The 24,694-nt window shown below is 34.7% G+C and overlaps 1 protein-coding gene across 2 annotated transcripts in view; it reads left to right on the forward strand.

Annotated features, from left to right (window-relative positions):
- The window catches only part of Uvrag (UV radiation resistance associated), a 341,523-nt gene that overhangs the window by 67,231 nt on the left and 249,598 nt on the right, over positions 1-24,694 (forward strand). For both annotated transcript variants that reach the window (XM_026387330.2, XM_077797626.1), the window contains exon 5: positions 6,134-6,208. In XM_026387330.2, the coding sequence (XP_026243115.2) occupies positions 6,134-6,208 (75 nt within the window). The remainder of the gene's footprint in view (positions 1-6,133; positions 6,209-24,694) is intronic.

The raw sequence follows: 24,694 nt of genomic DNA on the forward strand, positions 1-24,694 counted from the left end.
AACAGTGTCACTCAAAGAGCATAAGGGTTTTAATCTTTATGAAGTCCAGTGTATCAGTTTTCTTTTGTATTTCATGCTTTTTATGTGTTCTCTAAGATATATTTCCCTAACTCAAGATCACTAAGATTTTCTTTTATTTGTTTGAGGAAATTTCCATTATAAGTTTTACCTTTTAGGACTTTACATTTACATTCATTTTGAATTAACATTTATATGAACTACAATGTTCATTGTTTTGCAAATGAATGAACTATTATATAGGAACAAAGGGCATTATATTTCTCAATTGAATTACTTTGTCCTTATTTGAAAATCTCTATGATAAGTCATTTGTAATTGCTTCTGTTTCTGCATTGCCTGGTTCATTGAGCTCTATGTCTATCCTAAGGCTAATACCAAGTCATCTTGATTACTATAGTTATAAAACTAAGTGTATTTTGAATTCATTCACCTAGTTTGAGTTTACCAACTTTTTTGTTTTTTCAGAATTTTTCTGACTATTCATTATATATATCAGTTGAAAATTAATTTAAATTAAAACAAAAGAAAAATTAATCTGGCTATTCTAGGTTTTTTGCTTTTCTATATATACTTTAGGATCAGTTTGACAATTTCTACAAAAATCCTGCTGGGAAATTTGTTGGAAAATTTTAAGAAAATCTGGAGAGAATTGACATCTTATTAATATTGAATCTCTTTCAATCTGCAAACATGATATTTCTCTTCATTTATGAAACTCTTCTTCTTTGATTTGATTCACTATTGTTTTGTAGTTTCTAGCCTGCAAATCTTGCACATATTTTGTTAGATTTGAACCTATAGATTCCATATTTTTTGGTAATTTAAATAGGATTCCTTCAACAAATATTCCCATTTCCAATTTTTGTTGCCGGTATAATGAAAGTTTCTGTATTGAGCTCATATACTATAACTGTGCTAAACTCACTTGTAGGTTCAGAACTTTTTTTTTTGAGACTCCTTTTTATTGGTTGATAAGAACACATTTAATTTCTTCCTTTATAATTTGTATATATTTTTAGTTATTTTTCTTATCATATTTCAGTGAGGCTACAAGTACAGTGTTGAATACAAGTAGATACCATGGATATCCTTGTTATTTTTCCTTAAACTTGGGGGAAAACATTTGAGTCTTTCAGTATAATATTAGCTATAATTTTCATAAACACTGGGTTGGTGGTTGAGTTTTGTTAAGACCTCCTTTTCACATTGCTGGTATAAACCCTACTTGGTTAAGATGGATTTTCCATTATATGTACAGTTACAGTTTTATATGTATAAACATGTTGGATTTTTATATATAGTTAGATTCAGTTTGCTAATCTTATGTTAGGATTTTTTTGTATCTATATTCATAAGGGTTATTTATGCCTTTCTTGTAGTGTCCTTGATTGTTTGGTTTTGGTATGAGAGTAATGCTGATCTCAGAATGGATTGGAAAGTATTTACTTCTGTTTTCTGGAGAAATTTTTGTAGACTTGTTGCTATTTATTCCTCTAGTTTTAACAGAATTTTTCAGTAGAACCATCTATATGTTAATATTTCTTTGTGGGAAAGTTTTAAAGTATGACTTTATTAGATGTGGAGCTATTTGGGCTATGTATGACTATTTTTGTGAGCTTTGATGATTTTTCTTCCAAAAGAGGTTGTGTATCACATCTGGCATTTCAAATTTATTGGTATAAAATTTCCCATGCTGTTACTAAATTCTTTTAATTGTGTAGGGTCTGTAATGATTCTTTCCACTTTTGTTCTTGCTACTGGTGTTTTCTGTCTTCTTTTCTGCTTGATCACTCTGACTAGATATTCATCAATTTTATTAACTTTTCAGAGATGTAGTGTTTGATTTCATTGATTATTATTTTCAAGTCCATTGATTTGTATTTATTATTTTTTTCTTTTACTGCTTCAGATTTAAGTTGCTCTTCTTCGCTAGTTACTGATCTGAGACTTTTTAAAATATATATATATTTCTTAGTTATAGATGAACACACTACCTTTATTTTATTTATTTATTTTTATGTGGTGCTGAGGATCGAACCCAGTGCCTCATATGTGGAAGGCAAACGCTCAACCACTGAGCTACAACCCCAGCCCCTTTTCTTTTGTTCTTAAAATAAACATTTAATAAAATTTCTTTTAAGTATTAATTCATTTATATTCCACAGATTTTTATGTTGTGCTTTCATTGAATTCCGAACATTGGCTTTTTTTTTTTTTTCTTTTCATTACCAGGGATTGAACCCAGACCCAGGCCTCTACTACTGAGCTACATACCAGCTGTCCCATTCCTCTTTTTTTGTTTTTTAAATATTGAGACAGGATCTTTCCTAAAAAATTTAAAAACCTTCTAAAATTTGATGTTTTTAGATATACCAGACAGTAGGGTGTATTTTGACATATATATATATGGGTTGCAACCCATTAGAGTTTGATCCCATTCTTTTGGTTGAACATGATCTAGAGTCACACGGGTCTCTCTAAGTGGCATTGGCAGTCTTTGAATTTGTAATCCCTCTGCCTCAGTCTCCCTTGTGTCTGGCATTTCAGGAGTATGCTGTGGTACCCCTTAATCTTTTCTAATTTACCTTTTATTTCTTTTTTGAACCATGGATTAGAGATATGTTATTTGTGGATTTTCTTGATATCCTTCTCTTATTGATTTCTACTTTAATTCTGTTGAGTTTAGAGAAGATAGTTTGTATGATTTCAATCCTTGTAAGATTTATTTTGTGGTCCTAAATATTTGGTCTATTTTGGCGCATGTTTCATGAACATGTCATGCGTATTTTTCCATCATTGAATGAAATGTTTTTCAGTATCAATTAAATTATGTTGTACCTGAGTAAATTTTGAATATATTAGAATTAACCAGGGGAAGAAAAGATGAGAAGAGGCACAGAAGTATAATGTGATAGAGCATAATCGATTCCTTTTATTTGTGGCTGAGGAAATCTTAGTGGCCTGAGTGATAATACAGCTTGTCCAAAGTTATACATATGTTGGAGCTACAAGTGCAATCCACATTTCCTGAATAGCCTTTAAAGTTTATCAGGATGTTTTCACTAGAAGTCATGAACTAAGCTGGATTTGACTTGGATTTTGATGACAAAGAAGGGGGAATTTGGAAATAGCTTTGTTCAAGGTGGGAATTCAAAGAATTTGTTGATTCTGCTGACAGGGACTCTATAGCTTCTAGTTTATGTGTGATGGCAGAAATGCCTGGACTTAGTTTAAGCAGTTAGAACTTGGTATATCAACAGCAATTTTATAGCCTTTAGTATTGGGGTATCTTTTTACATGTACGTAATCACCTGGGGCCTCTTGAAGATCACATGAGCAAGATCCTTAATTTTCTTTAGTATTTAATTGAGAAAACAGAAGTTCAGAGAGATTAAGTGATTTGCCAAAGCTCACACAGTGCTTGGTAGACTTAGGTTATTTGTTCCATGATTCAGACACTGTTTATTATTCATTTTACTAACTCTAGTCAGCTGTTTTAGAAGGTGTGCTGTTTTTCATAAAGATACCAAAATATGAGGTTGTAGTTAGATTAATAGAATTTTATAGTCCATAGTTTCCCTATTCGGATTCTAATGCTATTATTGAGCCAGTAATCTTTAATGAGTAAAAGAGAATATGTATTACCCTGTTTGTGTGTGGTGCTAGTGATTGAAACCAGATTTCTTCCCCAAATTAGACAAGTGCAATATTACAGCCCCCATATTACACTTTTTATTATCATAGTTTAACAGTCTGCAGTGTACATACTAGTGTTCAATGTGTTACAGCCTGTTTTGTGACTCATGATTTTTTTCTTAGGAACAAAAGGCTCTTTCTGAGCTTTGTAGTTGCCTAGTTTCTAATGCAATTATTAGATTTTTTCCCCCAATTACTTCTCATGTCTAACTTCCCCAAATACTTTCACATCCATTTCATTCCAAGTTTTTGACAAGCCTGTAGGACAGAGCAAGGAGTATTTTTTGCTTTTGGCTCCTGAGATAATTAAAGCATGTGTCATTAAAATTGATTAAATACTGTATGTTGGGCAGAGTATAGGGCACTGGGGCTATCGAGATAAAAAAAGTCAAGAGTTCTCTCTGAAGAGCTTATTAGAACTCAGGTCACTTAGTTTTAGTTGCATATCTTTTTAAGTGTTAGAATTATTTTTCAGCTAACTAATTATTTTTCAGCATCCATCTGCATGAAGCTTATATTTTGAGAACTTTACTTTCATGCTGGATTTGTTTCTGTCCCTATCTCCCCACCTACTCCTTTACTTGTATATATATTTATTTTCTTCTGATATAAAAAATAATTCATGGGGACTGGGGCTGGGGCTCAGTGGTAGAGCGCTTGCCTAGCATGCAGGAGGCCTTAGGTTCCATCTCTAGCACCAGAAAATAAAAAAAGAAAGAGAAAGAGAGAGAGACACACACACACACACACACACACACACACACACACACACACATACCCACACACACCCACACACACTCACTCAAACATAGTCTGACTAATCAAGATTGCATTTACTTGCTGGGTGAGTGGTGCACCCTTGTAATCCCAGGAGCTTGGGAGGCCAAGGCCAGAGAATTCAGAGTTCATAGCCAGCCTCAGCAATTTAGCAAGGCCCTAAGCAACTTAGCAAGCCCTGTCTCAAAATAAAAAGTATAAAGGGCTGGGAATGGGTCTCAGTAGTTAAGCACCCGAGATCAATCCCCCATACCAAAAGGAAAATAAAAAGTAATACATATTCTTTTGGACAATTTGGAAAATTTTGAAAATGGTAGAGAAGAAAAAAAAATTTAAGATTGTTTAGTTGTTGATAGACCTTTATTTTCTTTACTCATATGTGGTGCTGAGAATCCAACCCAGTGCTTCACACATGCCAGGCAGATGCTCTTCCACTGAGCCACAGCCACAGCCCAAGAAGAAAATTTTTAAAAAATATGTAACCCTCTGCCCAGCTATAATCATTATTAACATTTTGATGAATATAATTTTAATCTTTTTCCCTGGTATATATGTCTGTAAAACACTTAATATAATTTAAAATTCCCTGTCTTGAAACTGATTTCATAATGCTTTTTGTTTTGCCTTGTAATATGGAAAAACTTCTTGATTACAAATTTTTTACATAAATTATTATAAATTTATGATTGTAGACTTGTCTTTTGGTATTGTTGCATTTAGTTCAAAAAAAAAAAAGGATGTAGGTAAATAGGAATGTGCTTTAAAACTTGTTTTAGTAGTAGAGATTGTTATGGAAGTCAGGTGAATGTTCCCAGGAATGTTCTACTACTGTCTTGGGCTGCTTTGTCTCTCTAGCTAGAGACAGAGATCAATTATTTGGTTCTGGTAGCCCTCCTTGTCTTTCTTTCACTTGAACCCTCACTTTCATTCTTCACAACAGGAAAAATTATTACTAGTTTTTAAAGTCACACAACTCTTTCTAATAAACTAATTAAATCTATTTGTATATTTCATTGTTGGACAGTTTATATTATTTTGAGTTATTTTACATCTCAATTCTTTAGTTTTTTAAAAAGTTTTATTCTTCCTACCTTTTAGGTGGAACCGAGTTAGGGTTACACTGTATTGTATGCAGCACCCATCAGTAGTGTCTGAAAAACAGTGATGTGCAGATAGGAACTAAGTAGCCTATTAAGACTTTATGGATTGGCTACTAATATCTTTAAATTGTGCTTTTGAAAATAGAAAATAATATTAATCTCAACGTTTTTCTAGGGCTTCATATTTTCAAAGCATTCATATAGACTAACAGGGCTGTTTTCTTTGACATCAGAGCATGTATAGTATGCTTCTGAAGTCCTTCAGGAATAGCTATGACACCTCAGAATTGTTTGTGGGAAAACATGTGGAATGCCTGTTATCTCATGTGATGCTTTTATGAGACCTTTGACTAAAGCAGGAAACGCTTCTTTGATCACCTGGTCTTTTGTTAGCTGATTTGTTTTCTGCTGGTTTCTTTAATGTAGCCAGCCTTTTCCTCACCATTGAAGTAGACTGTATTTTAACTGTCAATTCTCTGATCATGTTAAAACGTGAATGGAATGAGAAGAACTAATTGTGTGTTTTCCTCCTCTCTTAGATTCATGCCCGCAACCAAAATGAAATAATTTTTGGACTAAATGATGGCTACTATGGTGCTCCATTTGAACATAAGGTAAGAGGATTCTTCTGAAGCTGTAAGTTTTGTATAGTGCAGGTGTGCCTTGCACCTGAGTAGACATAATCCTGTAAAGCTCTGTGTAAATAGAATTGTGTTTTAAGTATCATTGTTAGTTTGTTGTGTAGTGTGGCTTAGGTTGAATGCTCTTTAGAGTGAAAACTTGTTTTGTAAGGCATATAACCACTCCAGTTAATCTTTTCTAAATCCAGATCATATTTTCTTAAAGGAAAACCTAAACTAGCTGTTTTCTCATATTCCACATAATTCCTTGGTGGTTAAGAAAGAATGGTAAGGGGCTGGGGCTGGGGCTCAGTGGCAGAGCACTTGCCTAGCACATGTGAGGCACTGCATAAAAATAAATTAATAAAATAAAGGCATTGTATTCATCTACAACTAAAAATATTAAAAAGAAGAAAGAATGGTGAATTTTGATTAAATGCAGTAGTTTTATTAAAATGTTTCAGAAGTCTTTTCTAACGTTCAGTAAGTTTAAGAAACCAAAAGTTAGTTTTTTTTTTTTTTTTAAATAATCAACACTATTTCTATGTCTGAAAGCCATTAGAGCAAGGTGAGGGCAGAGAGCTTATATTCACCAAATATTTACACTCTGGTACTCTGCCAGATAACCCGTGTTCTTTTCCCTACTTAATACTAGCCATGAACAAATATGATGAGTTTTGTCTTCTCCATTTTATAGATTAGGAAACAGATTGTGAGGGATGGATTTAGAATCTAAAAAGTAGCCAAGTTGAGATTTCAGGTTATCTGCATCTAAAACCTGTGCTCTTTCTGTTTTATGGTGTTTTACCTAAAAATTTGGAACTCTATACCTAATTTGCTCTTAGTGATCATGTTGTTTCATAATTCTTGGTTGTCTGAAATGCCATTGCTTAGCATATTCCATTCATTCAGCAGCATTTTATTGAGCACCTATTGTATGTCAGCTACTGTACTCCAAGTGCTAAGAATATAATGGGGAAGCCAGGTGCTATGGTGCACTCTTGTAGTCCTAACTGTACTCCAAGTGCTAAGAATATAATGGGGAAGCCAGGTGCTATGGTGCACTCTTGTAGTCCTAGCCACTGAGACAGGAGGGCACTTGAGCCCAGGAGTTCAGGTTAGCTTATTCTACTGCCTCAAGAAAGGCCTTCTTGGGGATTTGACTTTTGAAGCTGTAATCCAGCAAGGGCAGGTTAACATGCCAGAAGGTCATGAAGTAGAAGGGGGCATGGCTGGCAAGTCTGAGAGACTGAAGGAAGGTCAGAGTGATGAGGAAAAATGATGCTAAAATCTAAGAACAGGGGCCTGTATTGAAGGATTTTTAGCGTGGCAGTGTTGTAAATCAGATTTGTGTTTTAATGATTTTACTCTGACTGCAATAAGGATGATTATAGAAGAGGCAAGAATCTATGTGGAAAGACAGTAAGGAGCCTCAGGTAAGAGATGTTGATACTTTAAGATAGGAATATGGTAGAATGAAGAGAACATAGATTTAGGGTTGGAAGGTGCTAGGAATCCAACCCAGGGCCTTGCTCATGCTAGCAAGTGCTCAACCACTGAGCTACACCCCCACTCCAGAAGATAGACTTAGGAAACTTTTAGGATATTAAAATCATTATGACTAGATAATAGTTTGAATTTAAGGTAGAAAAAAGATGTCAAGTATGACCTCTGGATTTCTGGCCTGGATGAAGTAATTGGATGGATTAAGGTGCCTTGTACAGAAAGCTAAGGGACACTGAGGAAGACCAGGGTTGGTGGAGGCAGATGGTGAGTTAAGACACCTGGTCATGCAGAGTTTGAGGTCCCTTTGAGACATTCATGTGTGAAAGACAAGTAGGCATTCAGATAGATGAATCTGGAGTTCTGAGATCTTAGTTAGAGTCATAAATGTGGGGCCAATGGCAAATAGTTATTGAAATTATAAGTGTGGATAACATAGAGTAGGAACAGTGAGGGGAAAAAAGGGATCTAAGTAACCATGCTTTGAGGCCCTCCTGCTGTTAAAAGCCAGGTAGAGAAGGAGGCATTGGGAAAGTGATGAGGAGGAATGGTCAGAGGAAGAGAGTAGAATTTCTTGTGGAATATCAGAGACTATAAAGAGAGGGAGAGAGCTTTTGGTTCATTTTTTGTTGTTGTTGGTTTTTAAAATTTGTCTTTCTGTGTATTTTTTAAGGGGATGTGAAGCCAAATAAAAAGTAAAAATTGCCCATTGGACTTAGTAAAATGTAATTATTTTAGGGGACTTTTAGGAAACTCAATTCAAACCATGATAGACTTTTTTTTTTTCTTTTTTAGAGCTTCATTTTTTGAGTTCTTATAGTATATCAGCATCCTGTGTATCCTTTTGACATAAAATAAACCACTTAGTAACTAAGCTTGTTTTTCTCCTTTCTAGTGTATAAGTTTCTTTTTTTTTGCATATACTTATACATGACAGTAGAATGTATTTTGACATATACATACATGTAACATAACTTCCCATTCTTATGGTTGTACATGATGAGGGTTTCACTGGTTGCATATTCATATATGGACATAGGAAAGTTATATTTGATTCATTCTACTGTCTTTCCCATTCTTGTCCCCCCCCCCCCCCGTTCCAATTAGGTGAAACCACACACACACACACACACACACACACACACACACACACCCTGTTGTGAATCAGCATCCACATATCAGAGAGAACATTCAATTTTGGGGAGATTAGCTTATTTCACCTAATATGATAGTCTCCAGTTCCATCCATTTACTGGCAAGTGCCATAATTTTATGCTTCTTTATGGCTGAGTAGTATTCCATTGTGTATACAGACCACATTTTCTTTATCCATTTATCTGTTGAAGGGTACCTAGTTGGTTCCATAGCTTAGCTGTTATAAATTTCTTAAGGATAGATTTCTATATGTCTTGGGACATGTCATTTGCTTAATAAAAATGTGATTTAATCAGAATCGTGAGACTGCTACTGCTGCCGTTTTTAGTGTCTTTGCCCAAGATTAGCTATCCTGACTGCAGGGAGACAGGCATTCAGTTCATCCTGCAGCTGGTAACAACTCACAGTCCAGCACAAGTCTGACACATAGTAATAGGGTAACATCTTACTCTGATAAGAACTTTACATCTGTTATTGTATTTAATTCCCCAACAACCCTGTAGCTACATACTATAGTCTTTGAGGTTTGGGGTAGGCCAATAACTAGTGTTCCTTTCTTCTTAGTTTGGAACAAGTTCAGAAATAAGTTACATGGTAGATAAATGAAGATAAGAATATTTGCTTTATGACTGACAACTGATAAGCAAATGTGGCTTAAATTCTGTGACTAAAAGAGCTGACTATAACTGAAAGGGCTTTATATATTTACTTTTGATCTGAATCTTTTTCTCTGCAAATAACAAAATGAATGAAAATGAGACTTCCCCTTCAGGAGCAAAAAATCTGATCTTCCAAGCCAAAATCAGAGTTTGCAAATGTGTTGTAGATAGTCTATTCTTGATTGGAGAGAATCTAGAAAGAACTAAGCTATTCATGTCCAGTTTCATCTCCAAAACAACCAGGTACATCATCTGCCATTCCTGGGAAGGAGTAAGTGAAGGCATCTGAGAACTGGAAATGTTCCTTTCATGACCTCCTCTCTTAGGACATGAGTAGACACTTTTTCTCCTGACTGGAGATGTGGGAATACAGAGTAAAATGTTTCCCTCTAGCAGTGATAACAATAGCTAATATTTAGTGAATGCTTGCATGCCAAGCACTATTCTAAACACTTTGTGTATCTTTATCTCATTTAAACTTCACAATTGTACTTTTATAGAAAGGAAAATTGGTACAGAGAAGTTATAATAACTTTTCTAAGATTCTATAGCAACTAAATAGCAGAGTTGGCATTTAAAACCAGACTGTGAGTAAATGTCTGTGAAATATGTGGTGTATTCTATTCTGTGGTTCTTCAGTTAGCCAGTTGAGAAGTCCAGCCCATCTTGTGCCTTTATCAACTTGACATATTAGATAAACCTTAAAAAAGCACTTTTTTTTCTTTTAAAAGAAAGCCACAGGCAGGGTTTGCAGTCAAGATGGCATTGCATAAATATATCCGTTGAGACCCTCCTCTGCATCAGACAAAAAAGCAATAATTGATCAAAGCTGAGAAGTTTAAAGAGACTTACCTTGATAAAATAAACAAATTAAAAACAAGATACTAGCCATCTCTGGAACAGAATGGAATAGAAGCATGAAGATGTAGGCAGAGTTGGCTGGAAGATGAGCTTCACAGGGCGAAAAGAACCCTGAAAGCTGAGGTAGAATTCTCTCTGTTACAGAAGGAGGCTGCAGATGACAAATAGAGAAACTGCAGAACTTTAGGGGTAATCTAATTAGAAGGGGATTTTTTTTTCTTTGTACCAGGGATTGAACTCAGGGACACTTGACCACTGAGCCACATCCCCAGCCATATTTTGTATTTTATTTAGAGACAGGGTCTCACTGAGTTGCTTAGTGCCTTGCTTTTGATGAGGCTGGCTTTGAACTCGGGATCCTCCTGCTTTAGCCTCCAAGCCTCTGGGATTACAGGTGTGCACTACTGCACCTACCTAGAAGGGGAAATTTTAAAAGCTATGGGAGAGAAAGGAAATATTACCTATGAATTAATAGCAGACTTCTCTTTAGCAATAGTAGATGCCAGAAGAAATATATCTTCACAGCACTGTTAACCGCTAGTATATAAATCTGTTTCTAGTGAGCTTACAGTCTGGAGTGACAGTGAAAGAGCCATAAATATGTGTTCAAAGATAGGGACTTACCTCCCTGTAGACTTTTTACCTAAAGCGAATGATGCAAATAGAAAAATGATCCCAAAGGGAGGATGTGGGATGAAAGCAAATAGCAAGGGTATAAAAATGGTTAACACATTAGTGAATATAATTAACTACTGACCATAAGCTAACAAACAAAAAGCAATATTTGGTAGGTGTGTTTTAAGATAAAACAAACTAGACCATTGTTATTAGAAATGTAGGCTGTGGGCCCGTGGTAGTCCAAGAAGGATCACCAGCCAATGGTGAACTAAATACACTAAGGGAGACTAAAAGTTTAAAACCTTTAATACAATTAAATACTATTATAACTTTTTAATTGTATTTTACTAAAGTATTAATTTACAATGGATTGAACAAAAAAAATCTCCAAACAGTTGGTTCTTCCCCACTGATATTTAGAGAAGCACTGCCCTAGATGACACTAATAAGGTAAAGTAGATTTCAGGATTAAAACTCAATGATGTCACTGATTTGTTTGGGAGAATAGGGGTTGTAAGATTGTAAAAAACTTTAGGATTTGATAGAAAAGTTTGTGCTCAAGTGTGCATGTTAAAAGTTTAAGAAACAATATTATGGATTTTTAATTAGCAAAGGAAAAGGGGAATAGAAAGAATACAAAGCCTTGTTAACTAGGTAGGAGACAATGAAGGCAGCAGAAAATAAAAAAATGGTAAGCAGAAACGTGTGTGGAGGCAGCAGTAAGTGCAAATATATTCTTAATTATAGTAATTGTAAATAGATATCATAACTTTGTATTTGAATTATTTCATAAAAATACTAAAGCGACAGGCTTTGAGAGAAGGATTTTAATGTGTTCTTAAAAACACGTTTAAAAAGTTGTACTTGTGAAACAATAACAAAGCACATTTTCAACCCAACTTTTTTTGTTGTTGTTATAGTAGTTGGATACAATACCTTTATTTTATTTATTTTTATGTGGTGCTGAGGGTCAAACCCAGTGCCTCGTACATGCTGGGGGAACGCTCTGCCGCTGAGCCAAAACCTCAGCCCTTCAACACAACTTTTAAATTACAACTAAAATTTTCATTGACCAATTCTTTGGCTGTGTTTTTTTTTTTTTTTTTTTTTTTTTTTTTTTTTTGGCACTAGTTGTGGTCACATACACTTTTGTTATTGCTGCTGATGATTATATTGATGTTAATCTCTGCTCTGTTTTCATACTTTTAATTTGTCTTCACACACTTGGGTCTCAAAACTGTAATTACTTGTTTGCTCAGAACTTTCCCCTTTTTGTTTATCTCCTTCTCCAAAAGCCTTTCTCATTTCTGTTGAGTTTTTAGGAACCTAGTAAACTTCTCCACTTCACTGCAGTGGATTTTTTTTTCTCCCCTTCCAGGGTGTGTTTGGAAATTAATACAGTGAAAATCTTTAACCAAAATGTGCATTATGGTTTTTAGTCCTTTGTTCAGTAGCCCCTGCTGGTATTATCAGGGAGTGATATGCTCTTATTAATTTTCTACAGTAACATTTCATTTATTTGGCACACAAATGTGACACTCAAATATTTAACAGCAGTGCAAAGAGGTACTCAAGTAATGATGGAAGCTTTTATCTTTGGTTGTAAAAATGATTATTTTTTTTGTCAGTGAATGCCAGGCATCTACTGCATGTCTCTTACTAAATACAAAAATGTAAAACACTGATTCACAAACATTTGTTTTTTAGTCAAGGAGATAATATAGCATGTACTCCAGAGGGTCTCCAGTTTATAGAGGTGTATATTTGAAAAGTTTACTTTGATATCATTTGTTTGGGTTTTGAAGATAATTCAGGTGAATTGTAGAAGAACTTTAAATAATTTGGAGAGCACCTCAGAAAGAGGTTTTAATGTTTGGAAATGATGGAGAATCAAAGAGGAACACCTGTGGCTTGATGGGTTGGTACAGGTTGGTGGATAAGGCTCGGTGGCCTGGTGAGATGTTTTCTAGGTGGGCTTACCTGTTAGGATGGCTGTTTAAGGGAGGATGGGAAAGCAAATGCTCTTGGACTAATAAGCTGTAAACCTTTTAGACCTCAGTTTAGTATTTTGCCTTTTGTATGTACATGTAAGGATATCTTTGCCTTAATTTCCTTTTGGCAACCACTCTTCTTTTTGACTCCACTGCTTTGGGTGAATACACATTCCCAGTGGTTAAGGCTGTGGGTTTCATAGTTAGATTGATATGGAATTAATTCCAGGCAGGAATGCTGCTTCCCTATGTAAAGCAGCAAGATAGTTTCTTTCCTCATCTGCAAATATAGATAACAATTTGTACCTTATCCTGAACTATTTTTGAGGATTAAATATGATAATGTTTATGACAAGCCTGGCACATGAGTAGAATTCAATAATAAAAACTTGTACTCACTGGGCTCTAAACACTGTGGTTAGAGTGTTTGATCTCTAATTCTTAACATTGTATCAGCATTGTATTCCTTCCACACTGCCCGGGATGTGGTAGGGGCTGACTGTAATGTTAGTGATGCAGGGGAATGCTTTCCATGTTTAGGTCTATCATATCAATACTTGGGCATAAAAATCTTGAAAGGATTTTATTTCTTTTATCTTACTTTATCCCCAGCCTCAACTTCGGATATTTAGTTTATGTAACTCATTTTGGCATAACTCTTAACTTATTGAGGTACTGAGAAAGTTCAAAAGCATTAGACAATATATCAAAAATTCTTTTCTCAAGACTGTAAACTATAGCAGCAATATTTTTTGGGCCCAGTAGATGGCAGTACTTTCTCTTTTAATGTAAAAAAATTCAAACTGGAATGGAATCCAGGTTTAAGGGATCACAGTCTTTTCAAATGAAGAAATTCTCAGCAATTTCTTTCTTTCGTTTTTTAAAAATATGTTTTTAGATATTGATGGACCTTTATTTTATTTATTTATTTGTATGTGGTGCTGAGGATCGAACCCAGTGCCTCACACATGCTAGGCAGGTGCTCTACCACTGAGCCATTCTAAAAAAGCAATTTAGTGATATATTTCACAAAAGTGAACACATAAGGTGATTATCTCAAATACCATAGGCAAACAGATTTAATATTTAGGGACAAGTCGGTTTCAGAGTCTGTTTTAGGAGCCTGTACAAATTAATTTCTTTCTTTATATTTTTCAGAGTAATACTTTTGAAAAGTAGAAAACCTGAATTCTAATCCAGATTTGTTCTAGTACTATGTTCCTTGAGCAAATTGCTTAACCTCTTTATTTTAGTTTTCTTATATCAAACGTAAGAAAATCTGAATTTGCTGGTTGTCACTGAAGGGAATATTAGAGTTATTTATTTTTTTTTTCATAGATGAAGAATGAGACCAGGAAGCCTTACAACCTCTTGAACTTGATATGGCAAGTTAGTTTCATGCTCTGGATGATAACTTATCATACCTGTAAACATATTATATAAAAATAGTTTTTAAAAAAAATTTTTTAATATTTATTTTTTAGTTCTCGGTGGACCCAACATCTTTGTTTGTATGTGGTGCTGAGGATCGAACCCAGGCTGCACGCATGCTAGGCGAGCGCGCTACCACTTGAGCCACATCCCCAGCCCTATAAAAATAGTTTTACATATATGATATATAGTTAATATAATCAAATCACTTCATATTTATTCATGTTTCTTTAATCTTTGGAGATTTACCTAAAGTAATTTCACTTCATCCTTACAGCAACTTTGGAGTAAGGAAGGGCAGCAACTATTATCATTATTTACTTTATGAGAAAATTGTTTCACAGGTAAAGTGATTTCTTTTAACTCTGTGACTTAATCATTTCTATATGGTGTTACTGCTCATTGCTTCTGGATCCTTTGAACATAACTGTTAGTAGTTGTGCCAGTTTATTATGTTTTGGAGGGTATTTCTTTCTTCATTTCTAAAGGCACAAACTACTTCATATCTCTAATGCCAGGCTCAGTAGCAGGCATCTAATAGGTCATTATTAGACCTATAGGTCATATGTGGGATAATTATGTTCCAATATATCCCAGTATCTTAGGATAAAGTAAAGTGGCAGAATTGGGGATCAGAACACATCTCTGTCTTTTTCTAGATATGCATTTTTCTTCATCACACCACATGAAAAGGTAATGGTTATATGATTTTTGTTATTTAATTTTCTCTTGAGATTTCTTCCTTCACTTCATTAACTGTGATTAATACTATTGGAGATATGAGTGTTTTCATTTTCAGGATAAAGATGCTGAAACCTGGGGCTGGGGTTGTGGCTTAGCAGTAGAGCACTTGCCTACCATGTGCACACCCTGGGTTCGATCCTCAGTATCACATAAAAATAAATAAAAGTATTGTGTCCAACTACAACTAAAAAATAAATATTTTTTTTTAAAATGCTAAAACCCAGAAAAGTTTAAAAATTTTTATTTAGGTAACTTTATAGAACTGAGAAATTTAAAAGATTACTATTTCCTTGTAGTAGTCTTGTTAATGGATCTAATTTGTTTCCAAAGCACATCCCACACAGTATATAAGCAGAATATTCAGAAGTAGGAATTAAGTGTCCCCAAGTATTTTAACTACAGAGAGCTGAGTATGATATAATTTCTGTTCTGGTCTTATAGAACATCATCAAAGAAAAGTTGGAAAATTATAAAAATAACTTGTTCCTGTAAATATTGTACTCATCTCCCCACTCCCATCAAGAAGAAGCAAATCCTGGACAAATTCTCATTTGCTATTTGTATTAGCTGCCTGCTTTGTTATAAAACATTTAGGTATCTGAGCCTCTTTTAAATTCAGGATTAAATTTGTTTCTGAACTATTTGAGCTTGTGTGATCTTCTAGGACCAATATTACACCAGGTGTAAAAAGAGACCATTGCTAGTTTCATTTGTTGAGTGCCTAAAATGTGTCAGAAAACAAACCAGGTACTTTCCTTGTTTTTATTTAGTTTCTGTAACAGAGAGACTGTTATTATCCTAAGTTTATGAGTGAAGTGCCTGGAAGAAAACATTAAACTATTTATACAAGATTACATAGCTGATAAGTAGCGGATCCGTAACTTGGATTCAAATGTGATCATTTGAAGGCTTTTTTTTTTTTTTAATAACTGTTATGCCACATGGCATCTTGGTATTTCTTCTTATTTCATATAGCGTGTCAAAGTACCAAGTATCTATCTTTACTTTTAGCCAGAGATATCTACTAGCTGTGCATTGTGAGAATCAAATGAGAGAGTCCACAGGCAGGCACTTGAATGATATAAAGTGCTTTATTCTACAGATTTTGGGTATTTATTATTGAAGGGTAGGCATGCAGTGCCTCTGAGGCCATCAACCCACCCAAGTCTACAAAAGTTCCACACATTAGTCACTATATTTGGCTTCCCTCTGAATCTCCCCCACTTTTCTCTTGGATCAAATTAACTTTTGACAGATGTTTGGAAAATCATCTTATCCTGTAATTCATATTTATAAATCCTGCTGCTGCAGTGTGGTCCCATTCTCTCTCTTCATTGAAGCCAGAGAATAATCTGGGAAAATGCCACGTTTCCTGTTATGAATTTGGAGGCGCTTGTCTTCTTAGCACAATTTTTGAGCCTTAGAGAATTTTAATACTGGAAGCATGAGTCTTTGTATAGATGTTTTAGATTCCTGAGAAATAAACAGAAACAGAGCTTTAGATTCATCCTCAGCAGGGGAGTCACAAAGTTCAAAATTTTTTTGTCTAAAATTTTGAAAACTTGCTTTTACCATTTTCTTTTGGGTTAGATTTTAATGAGGGCATTCTTGACCAATTTTTCTCCTGATAAGTCAATTTCAGTTTACAATCTTTTTCTCCAATTTGGGGACTCCCTCTCCTAGCTCTGTCTTCTGCAGTGCTAGGTAGCTTGCCTTCACCCTAGCCTTCTTCCTCTTTCAGTTCTGTTTTCACAGTTGTAGGATAAGCTCTTTTTTCCCTTTAGTGCCCAGGTTATCTTTGACTTTTACAGTCCTAAGATTTAGTGTGGACTTTGCTTAGTGAATATTTTCTCCCAAGGATCACATTGTTCCTATCTCTGCTCTGTTGTGAAATAGCCTTTTCCCTGAGGGGTTGGCTACTTTAGCGTGGTCACACTCAGTCCTCCTGCCGTGGAGTAGCATTGAAGACAGTTGGTCCACTCTGTACTTGGGAGTGTGTGATTATAGTTGTGACTGTTTCTGTAGGGTACTTTAAAACAGTGACTTGTGAACAAGAATCTCTTCATCCCTGTTGACTTGAATTAAAAAAATTTTTTTGTTTGTTTTAGGATTCATATACTTTTGCTTAATAATACGATTCTTAATAATACTGCTTTTCACTGTTTTGAGAGGAAAAGCATGCCTGAAACCCGCCAAATTGGGGGAATGTACATATTCAGCTCAGTGTCTTAAGAGGTCTCACCTTCCCTTCTTAACAACTCAGCATCTGGGCTTCATCAGAACTCAAGACGGAGGGTGCTGATGCTTAACAGAGATACTTGCACAGTTTTTCTCAGTTTAAACTTGGCTTACACTTTAAAGTGTATTAACGTCCAGGAATATATACACATAGGATCAGAGGCTCCCTCTTAATTCATCAGGTAGCTATTTTAGGAGTGGTCATACAAAGTATATTTGCTGCATCTGAAGTGTCCAAGTAGTAGGATGAGCCACTTTTTCTCCCTTGTCCATTATTATTTCTTGTTCTAATTAAGCAAAGAAGAGCCATGGGGAAAGTATACTTAAGTTTGAAGAATAACATGAAAGGCTTGGGGTCGGCTAGGGAAAGCTTTGTGGAGCTCTTAAACTGTTGTCCTCAGGCTTCCACTGGACCTTTTTCTTCTCTGTAACATATTTTATCTGGATGTTGCTGATCCCTCTCAGGTCTGCATTTCCGGTCTAGATTAGCATCTAGTAGATACATACATTCATATGGCCCCAGCGGAACTCGGTTCCCTTCATCCTCTCTGAAGACCGTCTCCTATAATTCCCTAACTCAGTGAATAGCACCACCCCTTCCCAAGCTGGATCAGAGGAGTCATCTGGACCGTTTTGTCTTTGAAACACTACTGATGGTGGCTGCCAAATATCTACTTCTTTACTGTGTTTTGACAGTTCTAAAATATTGATCATGTCCCTCCTTTTTTTAAAGTCAAGTCTTTAGCATTTCTCCTCTGTAATTAATGGCTTGCAGAGTTTTACTTTGATCCAATTCCTTATTTCTGAATACCCTATCCTTAAAATTTTCTTGTGCTAAAATATTCCCATGCCATTCTTGAGACCCATTTCTAAGGAAGATTTTCTTGTTCTGTGATGTATCTCCTAAATTTAATTTGGATACCCCTCTTTTATGCTCACCTAACATGTGGCATTATATTTTCCTCATTAAATTATTCATTATATTCTGATTGTCCATTTGTTCATATTTTTCTTTCCTTCCAAACTGTAGGAATTGACTTTATGAAGTCAGGGGCAGTGTCTGTCTTCACCAAAAATAGTTTATCCTTAGTATTTAGCACTGTGTCTGGCATATAATAGTAGTAACTTAATAAATATTTGTTGAATGATTGAATGAAGCTTCTTTTGAACTAGGTTATTGGAAGTTCTACTGGAATATGCTACTTGGTTATCATTAGTTGTTTAGCTTGTTATTTGAAATTCTAGTTCTGTCTGTGGTTTCTGACCATTTCTGCATAGATACCTGCCATTTCCAAATTATTATGCTTTAAATAGAACTCTTCATTTTTTCTCTAGGTTTGCTTTCCTGTCCAATTTTTCACATCTTTATTAACCATTATTCCATTTATTTAGGCCTCAAATTTTGTCAATTCTGATTGATTTTTTTTTCTTTTTATCCACTGTATTCAGTCTGCCTCTGAGTCTTTGAGTCTTTCTTTGAAATAACTCTGGTATCCATGGCTACTTGTCCATCTTCCTTGTCGTAATCCAAGCTCAGACCAACATCCCCAAAGAGCAGGATTATTACAGTAGTTTCCTGGCAGGCCTGTGGACTCTGGGATCTTTATATCTACTTTGTCTTACTCACCACTGCCTGGTTAATCTTGTTAATGCATAATTTCATTGCTTAAAATTATAAATCCTCATTGTCTGTTGGCTGTGTCTAAATCTCTGACCCGATTTTCTCCTTTCCATCAGCTCAACTTCATCCCATGAATAGTACTTTTGGTTCTATGTATGCTTCTCTCTTTCTCTTCATTACCATTGCTATTGAGCTCATGGTACATCTAGTGTGTGTGGTTTTTATAATAGCCAGTTAACTGGTATTTGGGCATTCTGCCTCCTCCAATTCATCATATTTGTCATTACCTTAGTACCCTTCCTTACGTACAGCTATGATCATTACTCCACAATATCAGAAACGCCTCATGTGTCTTTGTTGCCCATAAGTTGTCTTCACTTTTAGCATGGTATTTGATCCTCTCTGTGCTCCAGACCTCCCAATCTACTTATTCAGCTCTATCTCCTCCTTTCCTCTCCAGGGTTCCAAATAATTTTCACATCACTGAAGGTGAACAAATTGGGCCACTATTTAATCTTCTCTGATGCAGCTTGTGTTTTCCCACTAGGCTTTGGCTGAAGGTGTTCAGTCTGTGTGGGACTTTCCTGCTCTGCCATTTAGCTTTTCAGAACTTCTTAATCCATCCTGAATGCTGTCACCCCTGCAGACTTTGATGTTTCTGGTTCTACTACCTGGAATCTTTACCACATTAAAACTCCTATAGTTCTTTTTTTTTTTTTTTTAACTTATGACATCTTTGCATTATTTCCTTTACTTGGAACCTTACCTGGATTGTGCACTTCATGAGGATGATCGTAGCAATTGCCTAACATCCTCTGTGTCAGGTGTTTAGTAAACACTGAAATGGACAAGGGTATGTATAATGCTGTTTGCATCATAACTAGTTATCTTATCAAGTAAGTTGTTTCTGTACAACTTTTGTAGTTTTAATGAAGTTAAGGATAGTCTTGTGACTGCTGAATCAGCTTCAGTCTCTCAAAATGTATAGTAACATGTTGGATAAGTGACCTATCCAATGGGCTAACACAGGGGTAAGCAAACTGTAGTTCAGCATATGTTTTTGTATGACTTGCAAGTTAGGAGTGGTTTTTACATTTTAAAAGAATTAGAAACAAAAAACGAAGAATATATGGCCTGCAAAGCTGAAAATACTATCAGGCCCAGTATGGAAAAGCTTGCTAACCACTGGTCTAGAAATACACCTGGTTTGCCTGGAATTGCTCCTGCTTGTTTGATATGTAAAATTATCTCTTTTCCTGAACACTTTAACAGGCGAGGAGACTGGCGACTATTCTCTTCCTTGAAACAAAATTGTTAGGGCTGGCTTCAGAAGAATTTTGAGTGACATGTAAATCTTTTCTGAGCTCTTTGGCACTTGGCAGTATCTCACACAGATAACCAAGGACAAATGAGCCGTTTCTTTCCATTATATTCCTTCATCAGAGCTCTTTTGGGATTGAACATCTGGTGAAGTTAGATGTCATTCAGAACAAGCCTCTTAGCATATTTCAAGAATGTTAATTGCTAAGTGATGGCTGAAGCAGAAGGGCTTAATTGCGTCCTTAAGTTGCCTTAAAAGTGCATGGACCTAGAATTTTAGAATTGAAAAAGGTCTGTGAGATCAAATATAGCTGGTCATTAAGAACATGAGCTGTGGAACCAGACTGCATGGCTCGTCTTCTTAATCCTCTCTGTGTCTCAGTTTCCTCACCTTTAGAGTGGGGATAATATTAGTACCTATTTTGTGGGGTTTGTGAGCATCAAATATGTTAACATGTAACATAGTAACATTTAATCATTAATGTTAATATGAAGCACAGTACTGCCTGGTGTTGCTGTAAATGCTCATAAACATTCTCATTTTTAAATTACTGCTTTTCTTAGTTGTAGTTTCATTTTATAGTTAAACTGAGGGCTAGAGGAGTTAAATGATTTCCTCATTTATGTGACAGGTGGAGTGGATTAAAACCCGGCCTAGTGGCTCTCAGCTGAATGCTCGCTCTCTGTTGTCATGTGTTGCTTTTAGTTGTATGTTAGTGGATGTGGATGATTTTCTAATAGAAAAAAAATGTTTGGCAACTTTTTGCATAAAATAAGAAAAGCAAAGTAAAACATCATTAATCATTTTTCTTGAGAAACTTGAATCTATTTCTAGTATCTTATTTGGATTTTGAAGCTAATTAATAAGACTGTCTCATGTCTGTCCTCTTTTTCCTCATCTGCCTTCACGATATATAGATTATTTAATAGCCATCTCTTTTTATTTTATTTTATTTATTTTATTAAATTCATGTAATAAATGAACTATTTTAGGGCTGGAGTTGTTGCTCAGTAGTAGAGCATTGCCTAACATGTGTGAGGCACTGGGTTTGATTCTCAGCACCGTATATAAGTAGTAAAGGTTCACCAACAACTAAAGAAATATTTTTAAAAAATTAACCATTTTAAAGTGGTCGATTCAGCGGCATGGAATACATTCACAATGTTGTTTGAGCACCACTTCTGTCAAAATGTAAAACAATATCATCACCCAAAAGAGTATTTTGTACACATTAAGTAACACTCCATTTTGCCCTTCTCCAAGCCCCTGGAAAACAGCTGCCACTTTCCCTTTCTATGGATTTACCTAGCCTAGGCATTTTATATAAATGGAATCATACAGTATTTGATATTTTTGTGTCCAACCTCTTTCACCTAGCATAATTTTTAAAAATCTTCATGTAGTATGTATCAGTACTTCATTCCTTTTTAGGGCCAAGTAATATTCTATTGTGTGTATATACCACACTTTGTTTATCCATTTCTCTGTTGATGGCCATTTGGGTTGTTCTGCCTTTTGAATATTGTGAGTAGTCCTGCTATGAACATTTGTATATAAGTGTTTGAGTGCCTGTTTTTAGTTTTTTTTCCTCCTTAGGTGTGAACCTAGGAACAAAATTGCTATATCAATTTTAAATTCTGTTTTAATTTTTTGAGGAATTATTAAACTTTATTCCACAGTGGCTGTCCATTTTACATTCCTGAAAACAATGTATGAGGGTTCTAATTTTTCAATTTTCTTGCCAACATGTTTTCTGCTGACTATTATTATTTTTTAAACTATAGCCATCCTAGTAGATATGAAGTAATAGTTTATTGTGGTTTTGGATTTGCATTTTCCTAATGACTAATGATGTTGATCATCTTCTTATGTGCTTGTTGGTGATTTGTGTATCTTTTTTGGAGAAATGTCTCTTTCAGTTTTCTGTCCATCTTAAGAATGGTTGTTTATATTTTTAATAAAAAGTTAAATTGTAAGAGTATTCTATATATTTTGGATATTAGACCTCTGTCAGCTTTAAGATTTATGAAATATTTTCCCCCCATTCTGTGGGTTACTTCTCCATTTTCATTGTAGTGTTCTTTGAAGCACAAATTTTAAAATTGGAAAGAAGTCCAATTTGTCAATTATTTCTTTTTTTTTTCCATGTGTTTGGTATCATATCTAAGAATCCATTGATGAATCCAAGGTTATCTAGGTTCACCTATTTTCTTCTAATAGTTTTATAATTTTAAACTTAGGTCTTGAATTCATTTTGAGATGATTTTATAATGTGATGTTACAGACAGGTTCAGCTTCATTCTTTTGCATGTATTTATCCAGTTGTTTCAGCACCATTTGTTGAAAACACTGTTAGTTCCCTATTGAATAGTCTTGGCACCTTTGTTGAAACATCATTGTGTATGGGTTTATTTCTGGATTCTCCATTTTTTTTCATGGTTTATATGGCTGTCTTTATGCCAGTGCCATCTTGTTTTGATTACCGTTGATTCGTAGTAAGTTTGGAAATTGGGAGTATGACTCTTTTTTTGTTCTCTTTTTATATTATTTTTTGCTGTTTGTTGGCCCCTTCCAATTCTATGTGAACTTAAGAATTGGCATTTTCATTTCTGTAGAAAAAGGCTGTTGAAATTTTGAGGGAGATGGCACTGGATCTAAAAGATTGCTTTGCGAATTGTTGCCTTCTTGACAATATTAGCTCTTTAAATCCATGAACATGGGGTGTTGTTCCATTTACTCTGGTCCAATTTGGACATGCTATTTTTCTTGCCTAACCATACTGATAGAATCTATATTGTCAAATAGAACTAGTGAGAGCAGTCACTCTTGTCTTTTTGATCTTAGGGAGAAATCTTTTGGTCTTTTTTCATCGAGTGTGATGTTGGCTTTGAGTTTTTTGTAGATGCTCTTTATGAAAGCCAGGAATTTTCTTTTCTTTAATATTTTTTTAGTTGTATTTGGACCTAAAACCTTTAATTAATTAATTTATTTATTTTTATATGGTGCTGAGGATCGAACCCAGTGCCTTGCACTTGCTAGGCGAGCACTCTACCGCTGAGCCACAACTCCAACACCAGGAATTTTGTTTTGTTTCTAATTTGTTGATTAAAAAAAAAAAAGTCATGAAAAGGATTTTGTCAGATGCTCTTTCTGCATTGAGATAATCATGTATTTTGTGGTGTGTTAGTAAGGATTTTGCATATTAAACCACCTTTGCATACCATGTGTAAATTCCACCTGTTCATGATGTAGATTATTTTTAAAAATATTTTTGATTTTGGCAAATTATATATAACATAAAACATATCCTGTTAAACACTGTAAGTATACATTTAATGGTATGAAGTACAGATTGTTGTGCAGCCATTACCACTACCTATTTTCTTACAAGACTGAAATTCTCTACCCATTAAACAATAATTTCTTTCTTCCTGACTGCTGGCAGTCACCCTCCTACTTTCTGTTTCTGTGAATTAAACTCTTCTGGATACTTGTTTTAAATGGAATCAAACAATATTTGTCCTTTGACTCATTTAACATGATGTCCTCAAGGTTTATCAATGTTATAGCATGTGCTAGAATTTTTTTTTTTACTTTCTAAGGCTAAATAATGTTGCACTGTATGAATAAACTACATTTTGCTTTTATGTTCATCTAGGAACATTTGCTTCTATTCCCTTTGACAATTGTGGATAATACAACCGTGACCATAGCTGTACAAATATCTCTTCAAATCCTAGCTTTCAGTTCTTTTGGGGTATATGCCCAGAATAGATCAGATGGTATAATCATTTTACCATGATGCTAGATTAGTTCTGTTAGTATTTTGTGAAAGATCCTTGTATATTGGTCTATAGTTTTGTTGTGATGTTCTTCTCTGGCTTTGATATTAGGGTAGTACTGGTTATATAGAATATGCTAAGAAGTGTTTCCTTTTTTTTTTATTAGGAAGACTTTGAGATTGGTGATATTTTTTCTTCAAATTACAGTCAAAGCATCTGGTTCTGTTTTGTTTGTTTGCTGATAGCGTTATGATTACTGATTTAGCCCCTTTATCTGTTATAGATCTGTTCAGATTTTCTGTTTCTTTTTGAGCCATTTTTGATAGCATTTGTCTTCCTGGGAATTTCTATTTATTCTAACTCATGTGATTTGTTGTATAATTGTTCATAGTATTTTATAAAATTTTTAAATTTGATATACATCAAAATTAAAAATTTACAAAACATCAAATTTTGATATACATCAAAATTTAAAAATTTTTTAAATTAGATATACATGAGAATAGAGTGTATTTTGACACATACATGGATTATAACTTATTCTAATTAGGATCCT

The sequence above is a fragment of the Urocitellus parryii genome, chromosome 4 (assembly GCF_045843805.1).
Source record: "Urocitellus parryii isolate mUroPar1 chromosome 4, mUroPar1.hap1, whole genome shotgun sequence".
In the NCBI taxonomy this organism is placed as follows: domain Eukaryota; kingdom Metazoa; phylum Chordata; class Mammalia; order Rodentia; family Sciuridae; genus Urocitellus; species Urocitellus parryii.